The sequence below is a fragment of the Brienomyrus brachyistius genome, chromosome 11, assembly GCF_023856365.1.
Source record: "Brienomyrus brachyistius isolate T26 chromosome 11, BBRACH_0.4, whole genome shotgun sequence".
Taxonomy (NCBI): Eukaryota; Metazoa; Chordata; class Actinopteri; order Osteoglossiformes; family Mormyridae; genus Brienomyrus; species Brienomyrus brachyistius.
In genome coordinates, this window is record NC_064543.1 from 3,162,051 (window position 1) to 3,180,506 (window position 18,456).

Below are 18,456 nucleotides of genomic sequence, written 5' to 3' on the forward strand. Positions count from 1 at the left end.
TTGGTTCAGGTTTTAATTTCACCCTAAGCTCAGGTTCTTTGTTTTACCTTAAATCTAACTCTCCCGCTACTGCCATGCCTCTCCAGGCGGACTCTCTGTTCCGGCGATTGTGATGCCCTTATCATTTAAGCCCCTTAGCACCTTGTTTCTTATCCGGTCACTGGAGTGTATTACCAGGTTAGTGACTTGATATGAGACAGCAGGCCTCCCAGATAATGACATTTTTCTGCAGAGAGAGGGAGCATAGAGGAAGACAGTGAGAATGGCATGGAAGGCAAGAGAAGCTTGGGTGCCGTAAATGTGCATTGTGCTGATTTATCATGCTTCTGAAAACAAAAATCCTCAGACTTCTGTTGCATTCCTTTTTGCATTCAGTAAATTAGGAGAAAGTTGAGGAGTAAAGTTGAGGAGTAGGTGCAGAGTAACAGAGACGATTTTATGAATGAAGTGCGGCACTAGTGACATATGCACCGTGTGACCTAGCACCGTAGTGATGTGGTTTGCCAGTGGGGGTCGGAGCGTGGCTCTGCAGGTTAGTGCCTGTGATCATAAGGTCATTGGGTCAGATCCTGTGTGGTAGAGTGATGATATGATTGAGCCCTTAAGCAAGGTCCCTTAACCGAAACTGTTTGGGGACTACTGTCTGACTCTCTTCTGTCATGTCTATTATCCTGCACAAAAGCTTTTGATAAATAAATGTGAACTTACTTCAGGTATATAGGAAGTGTCATCTAATAACGAAGTGCCTGACCTCAGGTATATGTAAAGGCGTCTGAGGGGGCTTAGCAGAAGTGTAGCAACTGATCCTCCAAACTGCATGTACTAGAGGCCATCATGCGACAGGAAGGATTCGAAGGTCTGTGTGTTATGTAGAAACGATATATGAGTTATGATTGTAAGAATTGTTCTGGTCAGGACAGCAAACAAAACCATATAACACAACTATGAGATAGAGAAGTGGGGGTTTATAAGGGAGAAGATTCCAGTGACAAGACAGGAAGAGGGTTAATACACAGTAGACTGGAAAGTGAAGGAAAATGACTCTAAAAGCTTCCTCTCACATGAACTGCAATGACACATTACAACCAGGTGGTGTCAGTATGGTTCCAGTGCTGTGTCACTGCAATGCCATGGAAGGCTCGGTACTAAATGTGAGCCTCTGTGATTTGTGGTTCCCAGCCTTCACCTTTATATGTTTGTGTGTGTTGACAGGGGGGGGTGCAGCTGAGTATTGTGTGGTACCAGTGTTGTACTGTGAGGAATAAAGCACACCGGCAGAGCTGTGTGCTATATCGCGTGTTAAGCAGCATGCAGTCCTAATACACCCGTCTCCTGACCTATAATCCTTGTTGTTGCACATTTTGCTCATGTAGGTGAAGCCCTGAACATGCTGGGCATGTAATTGTCTGTCCAATTTTTATTAATCATCAGTCATACAAGGACACCTCTGAAAGAAGGGGCTAGGTCATCTCTTTTAACAAAATTATCTCCCACTGGCCATAAAAATGAATTTGAAATAGGGTCGGGGTGATGTAAGTACTTATCCTCTGATATTTATACAAAGTTCAAGGAGCTAAAACTTAAAATAACTTATAATACTCAATGACACTTGGTGATATAATTTTCTTGGTTCGAAAATTTTAAGTTTAATACTTTTAAGTTGTGCGTTACTGCATTTGTCAAACTCAAACAAATAGGAAAAACACAGTCTTCATATAAATAAAGGCAACTTATAGCTTAAACTATTAGCCTACTTCAAAACAAGTAAACAAACTTTAAAACAAGAACAAATTTGAAGTACACTGTCCGTTCACTCTTTTCACACACACGCACAGATTACACATAGACACCCACACAAGAAGAAATCAGTTTCAGTTAAGTTTTTGTTTGGTATAAGGCAATATTTCCATTCTCAGTTGTTCACTAACAACTCTTGTATTATGTTTGACTTTGCATGACTGGGAGTTTGCCTGGTCCATTCTGAAATTTCTGTGTTTGTTTTTCACCCTTCATCGAATATTAATTTCCGCTTGCACCCCCGCCCACTCCATGACAGAATGGGGGTGCCTTTTATTTTTCACTCTTTGTGTCTGTTTTTTTTTTTTGGTTAGTGAGGGAGTTTTTTCAGTATTAAAAAGATAGAGAGTTTGTATGTTTAGCTCGGTTTCGGTTTTTAATTTGTCATATTTGAAGAGATCCACTCCCGATAGTAAACGTCTCTCACGGTGCCGATATCTAACCGCTATAGATAAAACTCAGAGGAAAAGGAATTTCCCTTGGTCTTCACCATATATAACAGCATGCACATTCTGTCAGAGCTAAACCCTGAATTGTAGGACTAACAATCAAAGAGTGAGAGTGCTTAGTTCCGGAAGCATAGCGATTCTCTCCAGTGACAGAGCTCATGTTTGAAGAGGTACTATCAGTGCTTTTTTAGTGGGTTTTTCATTCATAACACCAATTGTTCTTGGCCAGCTGATATCAGTTCAGTCCTAATCTGACAGCCAATGGGCAGAAAAACTGCAAGTTCCGGTATATGCATCCCTATCGGTTTGACTCTCCACCCTGCTTCCTATATGGTCTCGTTTGGGGCCAGGTGGAGGTGTCTTTGTCATAATAGCATCTTGCAGTGAGTAAGGGAGACTGGCTGTGAATCTCCTGCTTTGCTAGACACTACCTCTAATTTGCATATTCATGAATGAAATAACATGCCGCAGCAGGAAATAACATCCAGAAAGATCTGATGTGCTCCATGCTCCCAAATAATGACAAAAACGCAGAGCTCTACAGAGATTCATTTCACGTGCCTGCATTTTTTTTAAAACAGCCGTATCCAGTTAAATGGGTGCGAGTTGTCAAGATTGTTCAATGTATAGCAGTCTGAGAGTTAATATTGTCAGATGTACAGCAGTATAGCTGTATTTTATGTTCTAATCTTTAGTGACTTATCTGAAAGTACCACATAAATCTGAAGGACATACTAATGAAAATTAGGTGATGGGAGTTTATGGATCTTTTTCCCAAAATTTCAATCTTATTCTTTGAGTTATTTCATTCTCCGCAGTTTATTCGCCTTTGCTGAATGAACCAAATGCAGCAAAGCACTCATAGCTTCCCTTGGAGTGTCTTCATGCTTAGTGGTAAAATGGAAACCTTGAAGAACAAATGAAGGGGGTTTCCAGAACAAATTACATTGACCGGTCTGTGGGGTGATTGTTTCTTGCATGCCGTTACATGGCTGTCCGCTTAATGATGCTGCGAGGGCTAGAGAGCGTTTCTGTTATTGTATTCCCTGGATGACAGCTGGAAAACGAAATATCGATCTGCAGGCCAGCTTTAATAATGAATTATAGGCATGTTGTGGGCTGGTACTTTGTGCTCTCTTATGAGTGATAAATGAGCCATCGTAATCACTTGTCCTCCACTACAGAAAATTGCTGATTGACCAGTGCAGTCATCGCATTATTTTGCTAATTGGATATTTTGCTCTGGTGCTGCTAACTTTGAATGTTGACAGAGTTTACATATCGGCAATGATTGATATATCAGCCCGATGCTGATATCATGATTTTTAACAAGTCTCGGCCGACAGAGATATGTTAACCAATATGTTATGCATCTCTAAGGCTAACATTATTTTTTTTACTTAGCTAGCTAGTTAGCTACCTCAGGGTCTTGACTATTTTTATGGTAGCTTGTAAAAATAAGTAGTTTTGTGCTACAAAACAGAAGTGTTTCTCAAAATTCTTGCAGCACGAAGATTAGCTTACCCATCAGAGAGGGCGTTCTGTGCTACAACACAGGCGAGTTACCCAAAAGGGTCATAGCACGAAGATCATCAGGTAGCACTTTTGGATATTAATTAACCTTTCCATGCCGTTCTGAGTTTCAGAAATGTGCGTGCCACAGTGCACCTTTGTGATTAGATGTTGTGCGATCTTATATTGGAGTAAATGGAACCGTTTGCGTAACTGGTACACAGTCTCTCTCTTTTCGTATAAAAGCCCAATAGTGCATGTTGTCGAAGACACACACTGCAGTAACAAAGGTGCTGTGCTCATAAATTCTGAGGGTACAGCTTGATGCCCTGAAACGCCACCCTAATAATCAACTTACCACAATGCATCCGTGCACCTTTAATTGCTAGAAAGACATACAGTATCATAAACATGGTTATTTTGGTGGGGGCGGCATGGTGGTGCAGCGGTTAGCACTGTTACCTCACACCTCCGGGACCCTGGTTTGTGCTTGTGTGAGTGAATGGTGTGTGAGTGTGCCCTGCAATGGGCTGCCCCCCCCCATCCTGGGTTGTTCCCTGCCTCATGCCCATTGCTTCCAGGATAGGCTCCAGACCCCCCACGACCCAGTAGGATAAGATGGATGTATGGATGGGTTATTTTGGCTGGTATTGAGAGCACAATAATTTAACATGATTTCTCATTAACTTTGGAAATATCATGCATTTCTTGAACTTTTTTTTTAAAACAACTAGACTTTTTAACAGTGGATTTCCTTGAACTCTGAATGTAATGCAACTGAGAAATAATTAAAATTGGCTTGAAAGAGGTGCCCTACATTTATAACACGACAAAACTGCGAATCACCATGAAATAAAATGTGGCACAATAAACATTAAGAAGTTTTAAGTATTAAGTATGCAGTACTAAAAATCAAATGACCTTAACCCCTAATTTGCACCATAAAATTGGTTGAAACTCTGTGACAGGTCTAGGAGAATAAGACAATGGAGTCGGAATGGGAGACATACTAATAAAATCCCACAGTGTTCAAACAATTCACTTCAGGTTCTGGTTTTGTGTGCAAGTTTCCTTTAGGCAAGAACACAGTTAACCAAAACGTGAGGACATCTTTATTAATTGGTTTAATTCGTTTGAAATGGCAAACTGAGAGCACAAAAAAAGTAAATTGTGTGCACATTTTAGGCATTTAGTGAGCTTGATTCAGTATTTTGTGGGCATGTGAAACTAGATTGTATGTACAATGTAATACACTGTGTACTAAAAGTTTTAAAAAAGTTCAGTTTTCTCCAGGGCTCAGTGTATATCACGGCTGTGTTCGTTACAGTTCTTACTGTTATGGCACGGAAATGTTGGACAAAGTACAAATGAGAAATAAATAGAATGTAAATATTTAAACATAAAGTATGTAAATAATAAGTAGATTTTAATACATGGACATTAAGACATACCCAAAGAAATTCAGTCAACCACCTAATTGGTGGGGAAAGAAACATATTTATTGGCTTTTCACGCTTCCTGTTGATCCATCTAGTAAATTTAGAAACTGCAGAGGTTGTGGGGTGTGGGGGGAGTATGTATTAGATGGGGGAGGAAATGACAGGGCTGTCTGGGAAATACATTGTTGTGATTCCAATAGCATCTTTTCTAGTTTTAATTAACATTGTGGAAGTCAAACATTATTTTATTTCTCTTAAGAGTGTAATGAATTGCACCATTAAGCTGTTTTTTGTACCAGGAAGCACTGGATGTCATTGATTTGGTTTATTTCATTCATTACCTGGTATTTAGGAAGTGAGAGGTCGTTAACTGCATTTTTTCGTTGCTGTGAACAGGGGAGATACTTTCTAATATGACAATGAAAAGATATTGCCTGTGGTATTTGTAAGTATGAGGTATAAATTACTGGGGGATATTTAGCCAGTTTTTTAAAGCTGAGTCAGATTTAGCTTCAATTTTATTTTATAATTATAAAATATAATTATATGATGGCTATTTTTTTAAACATGGGCTGTTTCGAAAAACCTTTGTGACGTGACTAAAACCGAGAAGTTAATCTGAGAGGATGATCTTACTCCAGGAGGAGAATACATTCCAAGATTTAAGAGCCATGCGGGTCTGTGGCAATTCTGAGAATCCTCTGTAAACTTTCTTCCTGGTTTTTGCCTGCTGTGTAGACTGTAGGATTAAAGTGGCACAGAGTGACCACTGTTCATTTTAGTTCTGGGACCACTGGTTCATTGTGGGGGAGGTCATGACGCAATATCTTCCCACCTGCATCCTGAAGACACACAGAGAAGTGTTTTTGTGCTTTTGGCCACTTTTTCCCGGAGCTCTTAGTCACCGTCGCTCTTCACATCTGAGCTGCTGGGAAGTATGACACACCCAAAGAGGCAGCCGTTCTTGGGGATCCACAGGTCGCTGAGACCATGTTCACTGCTGGGGAACCGGTGAGCGACAGCATTGTCGCACGGGGGCTGTGATCAGCAGACTGTTTCCTTGTTTCATAAACTAACAGACAATGGTTTATTTATTTATTTTTTTAATTAATTTTCACTCTGTTCTCTCGTGCTATTTCCTGTTCTCTGACTAAAGATCTGCAGTTGGCATGGGTCTCTGTTCCTTTGTCTGGATGTTTGTTGAATCAATTCCCAGTACTCTTTGAGGGGGAATGCGTGTTTAAAATTTCTCTGTTTATCAATTTTGCCATCATTCCCATCACCCTGAAGTGGTCTGATAATCCCTGGTCTTCTCTTGAGGCAGTTTTTTTTTCATAGAGCTCCTTGCTGCCTTGAGCTCTTCTACGAGATTCATACATGGACCATACCGATGTGCGAATTTAAAACCACTCATTAGACTACCGAAATTAAAGTCAATTTTACCCTCCAGTTTTTTCATTCATAGAAGCCTACAAACAGTAAACTAGTTACAAAAATAAAGCTTGAAAATCAAAGGTTTTCAGGCTATTCATAGTGAAATCCCTCAATAAATGGCAGAATCCCGCCATGATAATGAAAGTGGAGTTCCCACTCATCAGGTTAATATCCATAGCTCAAGCATTGTTACAGATAATGATTTGATTTAGTGAGTATATGTGTGTCTTTATTTTTTATTAAACATTCAACACTTATTAAATTTAAAGTTCTCAGTTTTTATCTGCTAGTACCTTATATTAAGAATGTTTACTTCAGTGGCCTTAAGTCCTCTGACACACTGCACCATTTATACAGGGTAGACAAAATAATGGAAGACGCATGGAAAAGGCTAAACAAACAGCTGCATAGAAATGATTTTAGATTGAATAGTAGTGTTTGTCAGCTTTGAAATAAGTATAACGATCAGTTCTTTGATATGAGACGACTATCAGTTTCAAAAGCATTCAGTGTCTGATTTGCAGGTACCTAGAGCATAAAAAAGTCAGTGTCAGGAAGAGCAGCTGAAAGTCAAAGCTCGATAATAGACACTTGTACTTAACATACAACTCAATAATCACCCCCGTCTCAAAAGAACTGTATGTTGTCAGCTTCAGAAACCTGGAATTTTTGGCTTGTTTGGAAATTTTGTATTCAAGTTCAGTATGCAAAGACACATAAGTTTATTACCGACCTTTTGGAAACTGAGAGCTACTTCTCAGGTACTGAGCCATACGAAGGGCTACCAGTTTTAAACTTATCTAAATTTCCTGTATAATAAACATGTTTTAACTGTTTGTTTTTAGATATTACAGTACAAATACTGAACAAAGGGAAAAAAATATGATCTAATGAGTCATCTTTCACCCTTTTGTATAGATCTGGACAGGTTTTAGTTTGGAGAAAGCCAATTGATGTCTTCAATCCACAATGAGGGGGATGTGCGTTGCATGAGCAGCCATCTCCATGTCCATCGGTCCAGTAATTGGTCTGCATGTTCATATAATGGCCACAGGGTACCTTATTGTGCAAACTCACTTCCATCATAACTTTCTCATATTCAGAGATAATATCACCATACACACTGTTAAACACATTCAAGCATTGAATTGTCTAAGAAACACCTGGATAAACTCATTAGACTCATTTCATAGCTTCTCCAGCCACTAGACAGAAACATCATTGGACCTCGATAGGAACTTCTGGAGTGCAAAGTAGATTTTTCCATGTTTCCTCCCTCTGTATCCCACTTCCCACCATGTATGGCCCGTATAACAGCATTCCGAGGTGGACCGGAACTGACCAGGAGGCAAAGAGTGGTCTTGCTCATCAGAATTAGAACTCATTTTTCACCATGTACAAAAAAGTAGAACCGGTTAGTTTTTTCTGGTGGCACGGGTATATAATTTAAACACACTGCTCAAGACACAAAATACACAAATATACAGATACACAAAACAATAAAAAATGCAAATACAGCTGGAGATAGAGAATAAGCCGATGTGCTATAAATAAACAAACATGTAGGCGTGTAAATAAGGGTGAGATGAAAAGATGATGGATACAAACAGTTTGGGGATTTGCAAATAAGCTTAAGAGTATAAGTACAGTGAGTATTAAGTATGGGACCTTGTGTAGTTGGGTACTGGCTTGAAGAAAGAGGTGGTTATTGGATCATTGATAATATATTTCTAGAGTTTCTATTATTTGATTTTTCTGTCCATATCGCATATGTTTTATAACTTTTCTTTTCATCAGCTGCCCTTGACGTCCATGTCCCAGAGGTGCCAGTGGTGGCGCTCTATGGTCAGGATGTCACTCTCCACTGCACCTTCAACACCTCCAGTCCCGTCAACTTGTCGGAGCTGAATGTCTACTGGGAGCTGGCTGACACCAAGCGCAGCGTCCACAGCTTCTCGGCCGGCCGTGACCAGCTGACAGAGCAGGCCGACGCCTTCGCAAACCGCACCAGCCTATTCCCTGCCCAGCTGGGCTCCGGAAACGCCTCTCTGCTCCTGCATAATGTGCGGATTGCTGACGACGGCATCTTCTCCTGCTTCGTGAGCTTGGGGACGTTTGGCAGTGGCGCCTTGGTGCTGCAGGTTGCAGGTGAGTTGCGTGTTTTGGTAGGACACTCTGAGACCCGTCATTACCAATACTCTTCATTGATCTCCAAATGCTAAAATAGCTAAAATAGCTAAAATGCCTCAATTTCTTATTCCCAGAATTATCATCTTTGGTTTATCAACAGACACTGTGGAATTAAACTGATAATTCACCCTCCCCCCCAAACCTTACCAGTCCTACACAGGTACAAAACATATGTGGACAAGCACATACAGTACAAGTCAAAAGTCTGGACACACCTGCTTTTATTGAAATTGTCTCTATTCTAACTATATTATTCATGTCATAGTTAAAGAACCCATGGTCAGAATCACATATTACAACAACCAAGAGAAGTGTTCAAATAACCCTCTTTTGCTCCAGTGACGGCATTGCGGACTCTCAGCCTGCTTTCAGTCAGCCTCCAGATGTATCCACCTGGAATGTTTCTGCAATAGTCCTGAAGGAGTTTCCATAAGTCACGGGGACACGTTGGCCGTCCTGCTGTTTTTGATCCCACTCATCCAAGACCAGCTCTTTAGGGTTTATGTTGGGGGAGTGTGAGGGTCAGATCATCTCTCACAGCACTTCATCTGTTTCCTTGTAGATAATACTTACTAAATAACCAGACTTTCGACTGCTACTGTATATAAGGTCCAAAGTCTGTGGACGCTCATTGCAGCCGCTGTCCTGCTCTGTATTATGCGGGTCGTTTTTAAAGTTTGTATAGCTGATTTGTTTTCATGATCAGTCAGTTATTTTACATTGAATGGTGAAGCCAAAGTACTTTTGAGAAATTATTATGTGCAGCTACAGTTTGTTGGAGTCATTTAAGACAATTATAGTTTTATGTTGTTATTTATGTTGATGTGAGCTTTGCCATTTACTTTCCGAACCCAAAAACAGCTTTTTCTGCTTTGTGACGTTGTCCACCCACTGATGCCATCAGCTGCAATGTGATTGGCTCATGTGTTACATTCTTCCTTCCTACAACATTGTGATCTTGAAAGGGGGAGGGGGGATTATGAGGTGTATGTTTCCAAATAGCCTGGCGTACAGGATTTGTGTCTGTCTTTTAGCTGTTCTTCATGGGCTTATATTGTGGCTGGAGCCTGTTAAGCGTGTTAGTTAAAGCTATTAAAGTTACTGCTGAGAACTTTATATTGCTTCAGAGTAAATGCTCAGGACTGTTAAAAATCAATTGGAAATGACATTCAGGATCTATTTCCTGCCTTGCCCCTTCTCTGTCGTCCTGATGTTAGCCCCATACACCAAGCCGCAGGTGACGCTGGCCCCGGATTTGAACCTGCGGCCTGGAGACGAGGTGTCCCTCACCTGTGTGGCTTATGGGGGCTTCCCCCAGGCCCAGGTGCAGTGGCAGGATGGGATGGGGCGCAACATGACGGACAACGTGACCACATCCCAGGTGGCTAGCGAAGAGGGCCTGTTCAACGTGCGCAGTGTCCTGAGGGTAGTGCTGGAGCCCAACAGCACCTACAGCTGCAGGCTACACAACCCGCTGCTGGGGGAGGAAGGACATGCCTCTGTCACCATCACAGGTGGGTGTGGCCAACCAGGTGCTGAATATTCAAAGGCAGAAAGAGGCCAGCTTTAGTTCCCATGTATGTTTCACGTGTAGTAATGAAGCTTTGAAAACTATTTGCAATCTATTTGATTGTGTGGAGCTTATAGCTTAATGGTTTCAAATGCTCAACTTACAGGAGCTGCTTAAGCTATGAATGCATGGTGGGTGGAGACGTTCGGATCTTGCCTGGTGTCTGTAGGGTGGAGCATGGGAGTGGGAGATGTTGTTCTGCTTGTGTGGTGCTTTGCTGCACCATCAGCAGAGTTTGCACAGTGCGTTAAAGGAGACTTCCACTGAAATTTGGCCAATCTCATTTCATCGTTTTTGTTTTGTGTAGTGGAATACGCCACATAAATATTTTTTACTTAACTGGCGAATTTGCATTTCTGTGTGTTGCTTTCTGGTATCATCTACAACCAGCAGTGGGCAGTAGAATACTCTTATACTAATAGGACAGCGCAAAGCTAGAATGTAGTACACTGTGTTAAAGCATGAGAACGTGTTAGATTCTGAAAATTAGGTTTTATTTTAATTTTATTAATTGAGAAAAGACAATCTGTAAGAATTAAAAAACAAACAGCAATTGTATTTACAATGCACATTTCAGAGGTATTCTAAGTCAGTTCAAGTATTCTTTATTTGTAGAGTACATTTCACACAACTCTAGTTGTGTAGCCAAATAGCCAAAAAAAATAAATAAATCACATGCAAAGTCAAAGGCCAAAGAAAAGAAATGTGTTTTTTTTTTAACCTAATTTTAAAAACTTGTGGCTGACCTAACATCTGAAGGTAAAGCATTTCAAAGTTTGGGTGGAGTTACGGAAAAGGCATGATTACCTTTCAACTTAAGTCTAAATCTTGGCTACATCTAGCAATAACTTATAAGGACTTGAGGTGGGGCTATTCAACTCACGATGCTCAAGGGCCGAGCACTGCTGGTTTCCCAGCCTTCCTTTACCCATGACACCGGTGTGAAGCCTCTGTGACCAATCAGAATTAGTAATTATTAAACTCATTTCCTGGGAGAACTGAAAACAAGGTCTGGATTTGGAATCGGGGTCCAGATTTGAAGAGCCATGACCTAAGGCCACGATGATAGGAGTAAGCATGACTTACATTGCCAAGGTAGCTTGGGGCCAAACTGTGGACTTTCTATAATTAAGATATGTTTGATAAACATGGCTGAAATAATCACTGCGTATTAAACATGTTTAAAAACAGTTTTGTTAACAAATTATATTTATGAATGCTGGTTTAACATGTATTACTTAACGTACATGTATATTATTAGTGCTGATTTAGATGCAATTGTACCACATGCTGCAGGTTTATTGATGAAAATTTTATTTAGTTAATACAAGATAATAATAATTTCCTTACTCTCAGATGAGAATTACTGACAGAGAAGGTTCACTCACAGGTGAACCTTTTTAGATATACAGGGAAAATAGTATGGGCCCGAGGATTGAACCGTGGGAAACTCCACACAGAGCAACTGAAGAACAGGTACAATCACCTGGCCTCACTGAGAACCTTCTACCCATAAGATGTGGTCGAATTACAATTAGAAGGAGATCATTTACCATTTTTGAGAGAACAGTCTCTGTACTATGCTGAGGCTTGAAGCCTGATCGGAAGATCTCATGTACACCAGCCTTGTTTAGGTAAGTCTGTCACTGCAGACTCACAACCTTCTCCAATATTTTGGATGAAAAAGGTAGCCTGGAAATGGACCTAAAATTAGGAAAAATGTGTGCCATAAAAATTAGGTTTCTTTAATAATCACTGAACCAGATGCAAAAGGAGAAGTTGTAATAAATAAACAATGAGGGTTGTATCAAACAAAATAGAACAAAACTCAAAACAAACAGGATTGCCGGGGATCCTAACTTGGAAAGTAGATAAAGTTTATTATTATAATGTTACATTGCAGTTTTTCCTGAAAGGATACGCTTGCTGAAACTTTACAAATGTAAAAACAAGAGTAAAAATGAACAAATGGGGAGGGGTTTAGTTGTGGTGATCAGAGATCTGTTTTGGGAGCTCAGAGATAGCATTATGCAGTCTGCTTTATATCTCTTACAGACAGTTTTATGCCTGAGTAGGACAGAAGACAAGAGAGATTTTTAGAATTTGCATTTGTTATGACAGCCGCTGTATGCTTCACAATTCTGTGATTAATGTTGACCCAGGTGGAGTCTTTACCTGAAGTTGCCAAGGGCATGGAGCATACAGCATCCCCAGCAAATATGCTCAATCCTGAGAACTGTTTAGAGACATCTCAAATTCTAGGCTCACCACTCGTGGGAAAATGCAATGACATTCGTTAAAATGTCGCCCTTCTACATTCTTGATGTAATAATTGTGGTAGCATGTATCTATGGCACCGGAATGTATGTTGTTTGATGAGGCACATTTCACGCTTAAACTGAAAAAAAACGAATGACCAAAATTATGAATGAAGCTTTTTTGGTCACCACAAGGGTTAACATAGTTTTATAAAAATCTGTGAATGCACTCAAAGCACTAAAAATGGCAAACGATTTGTATTTTGTTTGGTTACTTATTGATAGGGATGGATAGGGTTAAAGTTGTCATAGCTTGGATTAGAGTTATGCCCACAGAAATTAATGGACAGTCCCCACAAAGATTTCAATACAAGGGTGTGTGTGTCTGTATTTACCACATTATGTGTGTGTGTGTGTGTGTGTGTGTGTGTGTGTGTGTGTGTGTGTGACTTTTGTGGAGTGGTCAGGCGAGTATAGACAACTTTGGGGGCCGGTGTGTGGCTCAGCGGGTTGGGCCTTGTGCTCTGGATTGGAAGGTCACCAGCTGGAGTCCCAGGACTGGTATACCAGTGCTGCCATGGGGTCCCTTAACCCCCCCAGCTCCAGGGGTACTGCACGCAGTTTGGCTCTGTACTGCGACACCCCACCTCCCCCACCCTCTCAGGCTTGCTCACACCTGTATGTGTCTCATGGAAAGCGAGAGGAAATAGGCAATAAAGTATCACGCTCCGATTCTCGCTCACGCATGGACAGCTCATGTGGCTGCACATCCAACAAGCTGAAAACACTTACCTGACATTCCACCAAAAGTGTTGCGTGGGAGCAGACAGTGGTTGGTTGACTCCCCGTTGCAGAATATCATTTGTCCCTCGGCTCTTCTGCTCTCTCCTTGCCGCCTGCCATTGCTTTATTAATATGCGTTTCACTGCTTGTGCCTGACCTGCATGTCTAAATTGGTACCTGCATATAATGGCCAGTCTTACTAGGGAGTCGAGAAGAGCAGAGGCAGCTAAAAACAAACGCACACAGCACACTGTGTTCCCTGCTCAGCTTGTTCCCAGGCCTAGTTTAAATGCAATTAGCCAGAGCTTTGGAGGCGGCAGGCAGCAGGCTAAATGAAGCCGGCGGCAGTGATGCAGTAGCCAGCCGGCCTCCCCGGTGGAGCCGAGTATTAATTAGTGTCCAAAGCAGAGACATGACTTTAAGAGCTTTCATTATATGAAAGGATGGACACTGATAATGTGGCAAGCATTACACCAACCCCTTTGAAAGTCTTTCTTTTTTTGATGAGTCCATGTGGACTTTCATTATTGTCTTTTCCACCCGTACAGCTGTCTTTTGAGGTTGTTAAAGAGAATCTTGGTCACTGGAGTCACCCAGTAGAATAAAGTGATTCCACAGTTACTTCAAAGGTGACATCGAAGAAGAACATCTGCAGGTTGTCTGTGTGTGTAAAACACACAATTTGTGACAACTGAAATGTTTGCTCCTCAGCCTAAAATCTCTGACTTATGCCATAACAATGACTTTGGTATATCATGGAGTGGGGGGGGGGGGGTGCCGAACCCATTTTAATGTTTTCTTCCAGTACTGAACATCACGGGAGCAGAAACACAGAAATGGTACACTTTTCATTTTGAGAGACACCTAGTGGGCATGTGTTAGTTGTGGTCAGCAGGGAAGGACAGATGGAAAGATCTTCAAAGGTTACTTTTTCTCAGTGGAAGATAAGCTTAAAAATGATTGTTCCACAATGGATGTTTATATCCTTTTGAAATGACTGTTGTTTCTGCTGTTGATCCATTTCGCTCCATACACAAAAGAGTACTGTCTCACCCTTCAATGTATTTTCAATTAGAAACCTCTGAAGAATTTCACACCTCAGGAGGAGTTGGCCTTTCTCCTGATAGCTTGGAAAATAAATTAAGAAATTTAACATTAGGAAACCAAAATTCAAGCAGGGCCCTTCTCCCAGGAGTCATAATGCGTCCAGTGAATTTGTGTGTAAACGCAAGACACATGGAAACTAATTCATTTAAATATATTTACTTCATTGCGGTTTGAGTACTTTTTAAATTGTGCTTGCTGTATTTTGTCCTTTTAAATGCGGATGTTGCCATTTAGTAACAGGAGGTCCAGATGCAACTAATACCCTAATACATTAATCCACTGCCAAAACAACCCACAGGGCTAAATCTAAGCAAGTGTATGTGTGTCCATCATGAATATCTAAAGAAGTGGCAGTCATGAATGTGTTTAATAGTGTGCGTGAACACAGGAGACATGCAGTCTTCGAGGAAGTTCCCTCAAGTTCTCCACTGACAGCGTGGCTGCCTTTCTCGATTGCTCTTTAATGCACAGCAACCATCTGGCCGTTATGACTAAATTGTCTGAAAAACAGCAAAGACTATTCGATTTTGTTGTTAATGATAAGTGTCTATGGAGACGACAATGTGACTCTTGATCTGTGAAATATGATCATTTGGAGACCACCCTTGGATAGTTCAGGTGCAGAAAGTGTAAATTTAAACCAAGATTTCGTTTCAACCAACCAGTTGAGTACTCTGTGGCTGCAATTATATTCAACTGGTCGGCTGATGCAAATCTAGATTTTTACTTACTGGACCTGAACTCTCCACCTCTGCCCTTCTCGCTCTCCAAGTGAGACAGGCATGCATATGTTTCTGTGTCGGATCTAGTTTTTTGGGTTCAGAGAAGCTGGCTCAGCAGTTGGGGCTACTGGCCTAGTTTAAGGACCCAGTGGTGATATGATTACACTGCAAGCCAAAGGGATTTGAACTCATGACATTGCGGACACCGATCCCTAACCTGCTGAGCTGCACACAGCCTGCAAAATATAGTTCCGCATTTTTCTGACTACCTGCACTAGCTATCAAATGAAAACCTTTTTTTCCTGAAGATGTGAAGCAAGCAATGGCAACACATGACCACCTTCTGTTGATTAAACCAAGGGCGGGTAATCTCATCCAGAAAGGGCCATTGTGTATGCAGGTTTTCGCTGCAACTCCCTAATCAGATTACTGATTAGAGGACTGATTGGCTGAAGAGTCCTCACATCTGGGTTTGAACAGCTGACGTAAAGGTTATCCCAAAATCCTGCGTACACTCTGGCCCTTTGCAGATAAGGTTGGCCACCCGTAGATTAAACTGAGGTTACGGAGGTAGTTTTTTGCTGTCAGCCGGGACAACCTGAATCATTTGTGATGAGACATGAAAACCTGAAGATAGTCTAGGTTTAAATATTGGCAGAGTGTGTGACTGCCATGCAAACCGAGGAGGCCCCCTGCCTGTTGGGGGCTTTTAGCTGAAGGATTGTTTCCTGTAGTCTGTTATCATTTTAAACTGACAGTATTTTTGAAAATATTTAAGCTAATGAAATGAATAGAACAGGATTATTTATGAGTCTTGAAAAGCCTTATACCAACTCTAAATTTAATAAGAAGCTTCACATTATGCTGTAATTGTTTCTCTCTCTCTCTAAATTGTGGCTTTTGCTGTTATCTCCAATGAGCAAAACGTTTCCTCATATAGAATCTGAAATCTGTCTCCTCAAGCACTGTTTGTACACCAGTGTGTCTTCATTTGATGAGGGGGCTATTTTTTTGCACGAGATTATAGGGCTCTGCTGTCTTTACTTGTCATAACTTTTCATTCAGGACTGCTGTTCTGTGCACTATATATAATGAGTGTGGACAATTTTTGTAAATTAGTTTTTAAAATGCTGATGCAAATCTAAAACGACAAACTTGGCACACTGGCACGTGATTGCTTTTTCATCTACGATAAAATAGGGTCGATCTGAAGGGAATCAGAATTAATTTATTTACACCAAATTCCTTCCTAAAAAAAAAAAATAATAATAATTGCTGATCATGATTTGAGTTTTGTTTTATATCTCCCTGTCCCAAGAATCTGCATCCCAGGCCAACTCTGCCTTGCAGTTTTACAGTTACAGTTATTGTTATTTTATAATTTAAATATCCTCTGAGATCTAACAGCTGGTGTTCTGGGGAAACTAATAATGTGGTTTATTTAATCTGGCAAATGTCAGAAAGCAGCATTTGGATGTGCTGCAGGATAAGTGCTGGGCTGCTTCTTCCTAACCAGATGTTGGAATTGCTAACGGTGCATAAGCACATGTACCAGGCAGATGTCAGAGAGGGCTTTATGATTAAGATTAATGGCAGTGGCTTGTCCCTCCTTACTCCTGTAGGTTGTGTACTTCCTGCCTTGTCTGTGAGTTTCTGCAGTATTATTCACTGCTTGAGTATTTGATACACGGGACAGCATGTACTTTTGGGGTATTGCAATTAGTCCCGTATGCACTGAAGGGTAGGCGGAGCACTAGGACCACGAAGAGCCAAGTGAAGAGCTGACGTACGGAGATCACCCGCTCGGCCGATTCCATCATTATAGGGGAACATTTCTGCATATGCATCTTTTCTCCATTCTCTTTCTGATAAGGTACAGGGTTTACTGGCCGACACGGTCCTTCCACTGACATCTCAAACTACCTGCGTTACTGGTTTGAACTTGGCCCTGCCTTTTTTGGGCAGTTCTCCCCGGGTTTTTGTCTCGGGTTACTCTCGGTAATTTGTTTTCGTCTCACACTGCAGTCTCATTGTTTATTTGAATTACTGATGCCAAAATTTCCTTTCGCTTGTTTGTGTGTCTTATTGCCCTGTGATCTCCGATGGACTAATATGCCCCGATAAATTCCCTGGGATTCCTGGTATGCGTTTAGGATAATTGCAACACCGACTGATTATTGATTAAGAGGTTTTAAGAAATGCGTATAGTAAACGAAAATATTGAGCTAAGTTAAGGACGTTTTGTTTATTACGATTCATTACTCTTCACATTGTAATGGACTTTCATTAATGATCTCCTACCCCCCCCCCCCCGATGTATGGAAGGAAATGGGGGGGCAGGGAGGGGTTCCAAAACAGAGGAGGAAGATACTGGAATTCAGCAGTGGCACAGCAGTTTTGATGACGAAAACAATTTAAAAATCATAGAATCAAACAACAGCAAAGAATCTACAAAGGCCTGCGGACATGAGTGTGAATTTGATGGCTGGTGCTGGTGTTTGTCTGTATCACCCTGACCCATGAGAGCAGAGAGAAAAGTGGTCCTCCTTCCCAAAATGCCCCACACAATTATACACTATATTGCCAAGAGTATTGGGACACCTGCCTTTATACACACATGAACTTTAATGGCATCCCATTCTTTATACAAAGGGTTTAACATGGAGTTGGCCAAACCCTTTGCAGCTATAACAGCTTCAACTCTTCTGAGAAGGCTGTCCACAAGGTTATGAGTGTGTTTATGGGAATTCCTGACCATTCTTCCAGGAGAGCATTCGGGAGGTCAGGCACTGATGTTGGACAAGAAAGCCTGGCTCAGTCTCCACTCCAATTAATCACAAAGGTGTTCTATCGGGTTGAGGTCAAGGCTCTGTACAGGCCAGACTCACTCATCCATGTCCTTATGGACCTTACTTTGCACACTGGAGCACAGTCATGTTGGAACAGGAAGAGGGTGTCCCCAAGCCCCTCTTCTTTTCAGTTATATTGTCTTCACCTTTGTAATGCATATTTTTTCCCCAAACTGAATGGAATAGTGATACTTTATTAATCCCTGTTTGCCCCCATCTTACTCTCCATGACATGCACATATGCAGGTGACAGCAAGCTTGGGAGGTCACAGCAAAAGCGTCAGCCACCTTGTGGCACCCAGGGACTTGAGGGTCTGGCTCAGGGGTCCACGACCATGGTGGCTAT

The 18,456-nt window shown here is 41.3% G+C and overlaps 1 protein-coding gene across 4 annotated transcripts in view; it reads left to right on the top strand.

Moving 5' to 3' along the window:
• Positions 1-18,456, top strand: part of LOC125704097 (CD276 antigen-like) — a 43,316-nt gene that overhangs the window by 4,265 nt on the left and 20,595 nt on the right. For all 4 annotated transcript variants that reach the window (XM_048969425.1, XM_048969426.1, XM_048969428.1 and 1 more), the window contains 2 exons: positions 8,429-8,779; positions 10,039-10,335. In XM_048969425.1, coding sequence (XP_048825382.1) covers positions 8,429-8,779; positions 10,039-10,335 — 648 coding nt within the window. The remainder of the gene's footprint in view (positions 1-8,428; positions 8,780-10,038; positions 10,336-18,456) is intronic.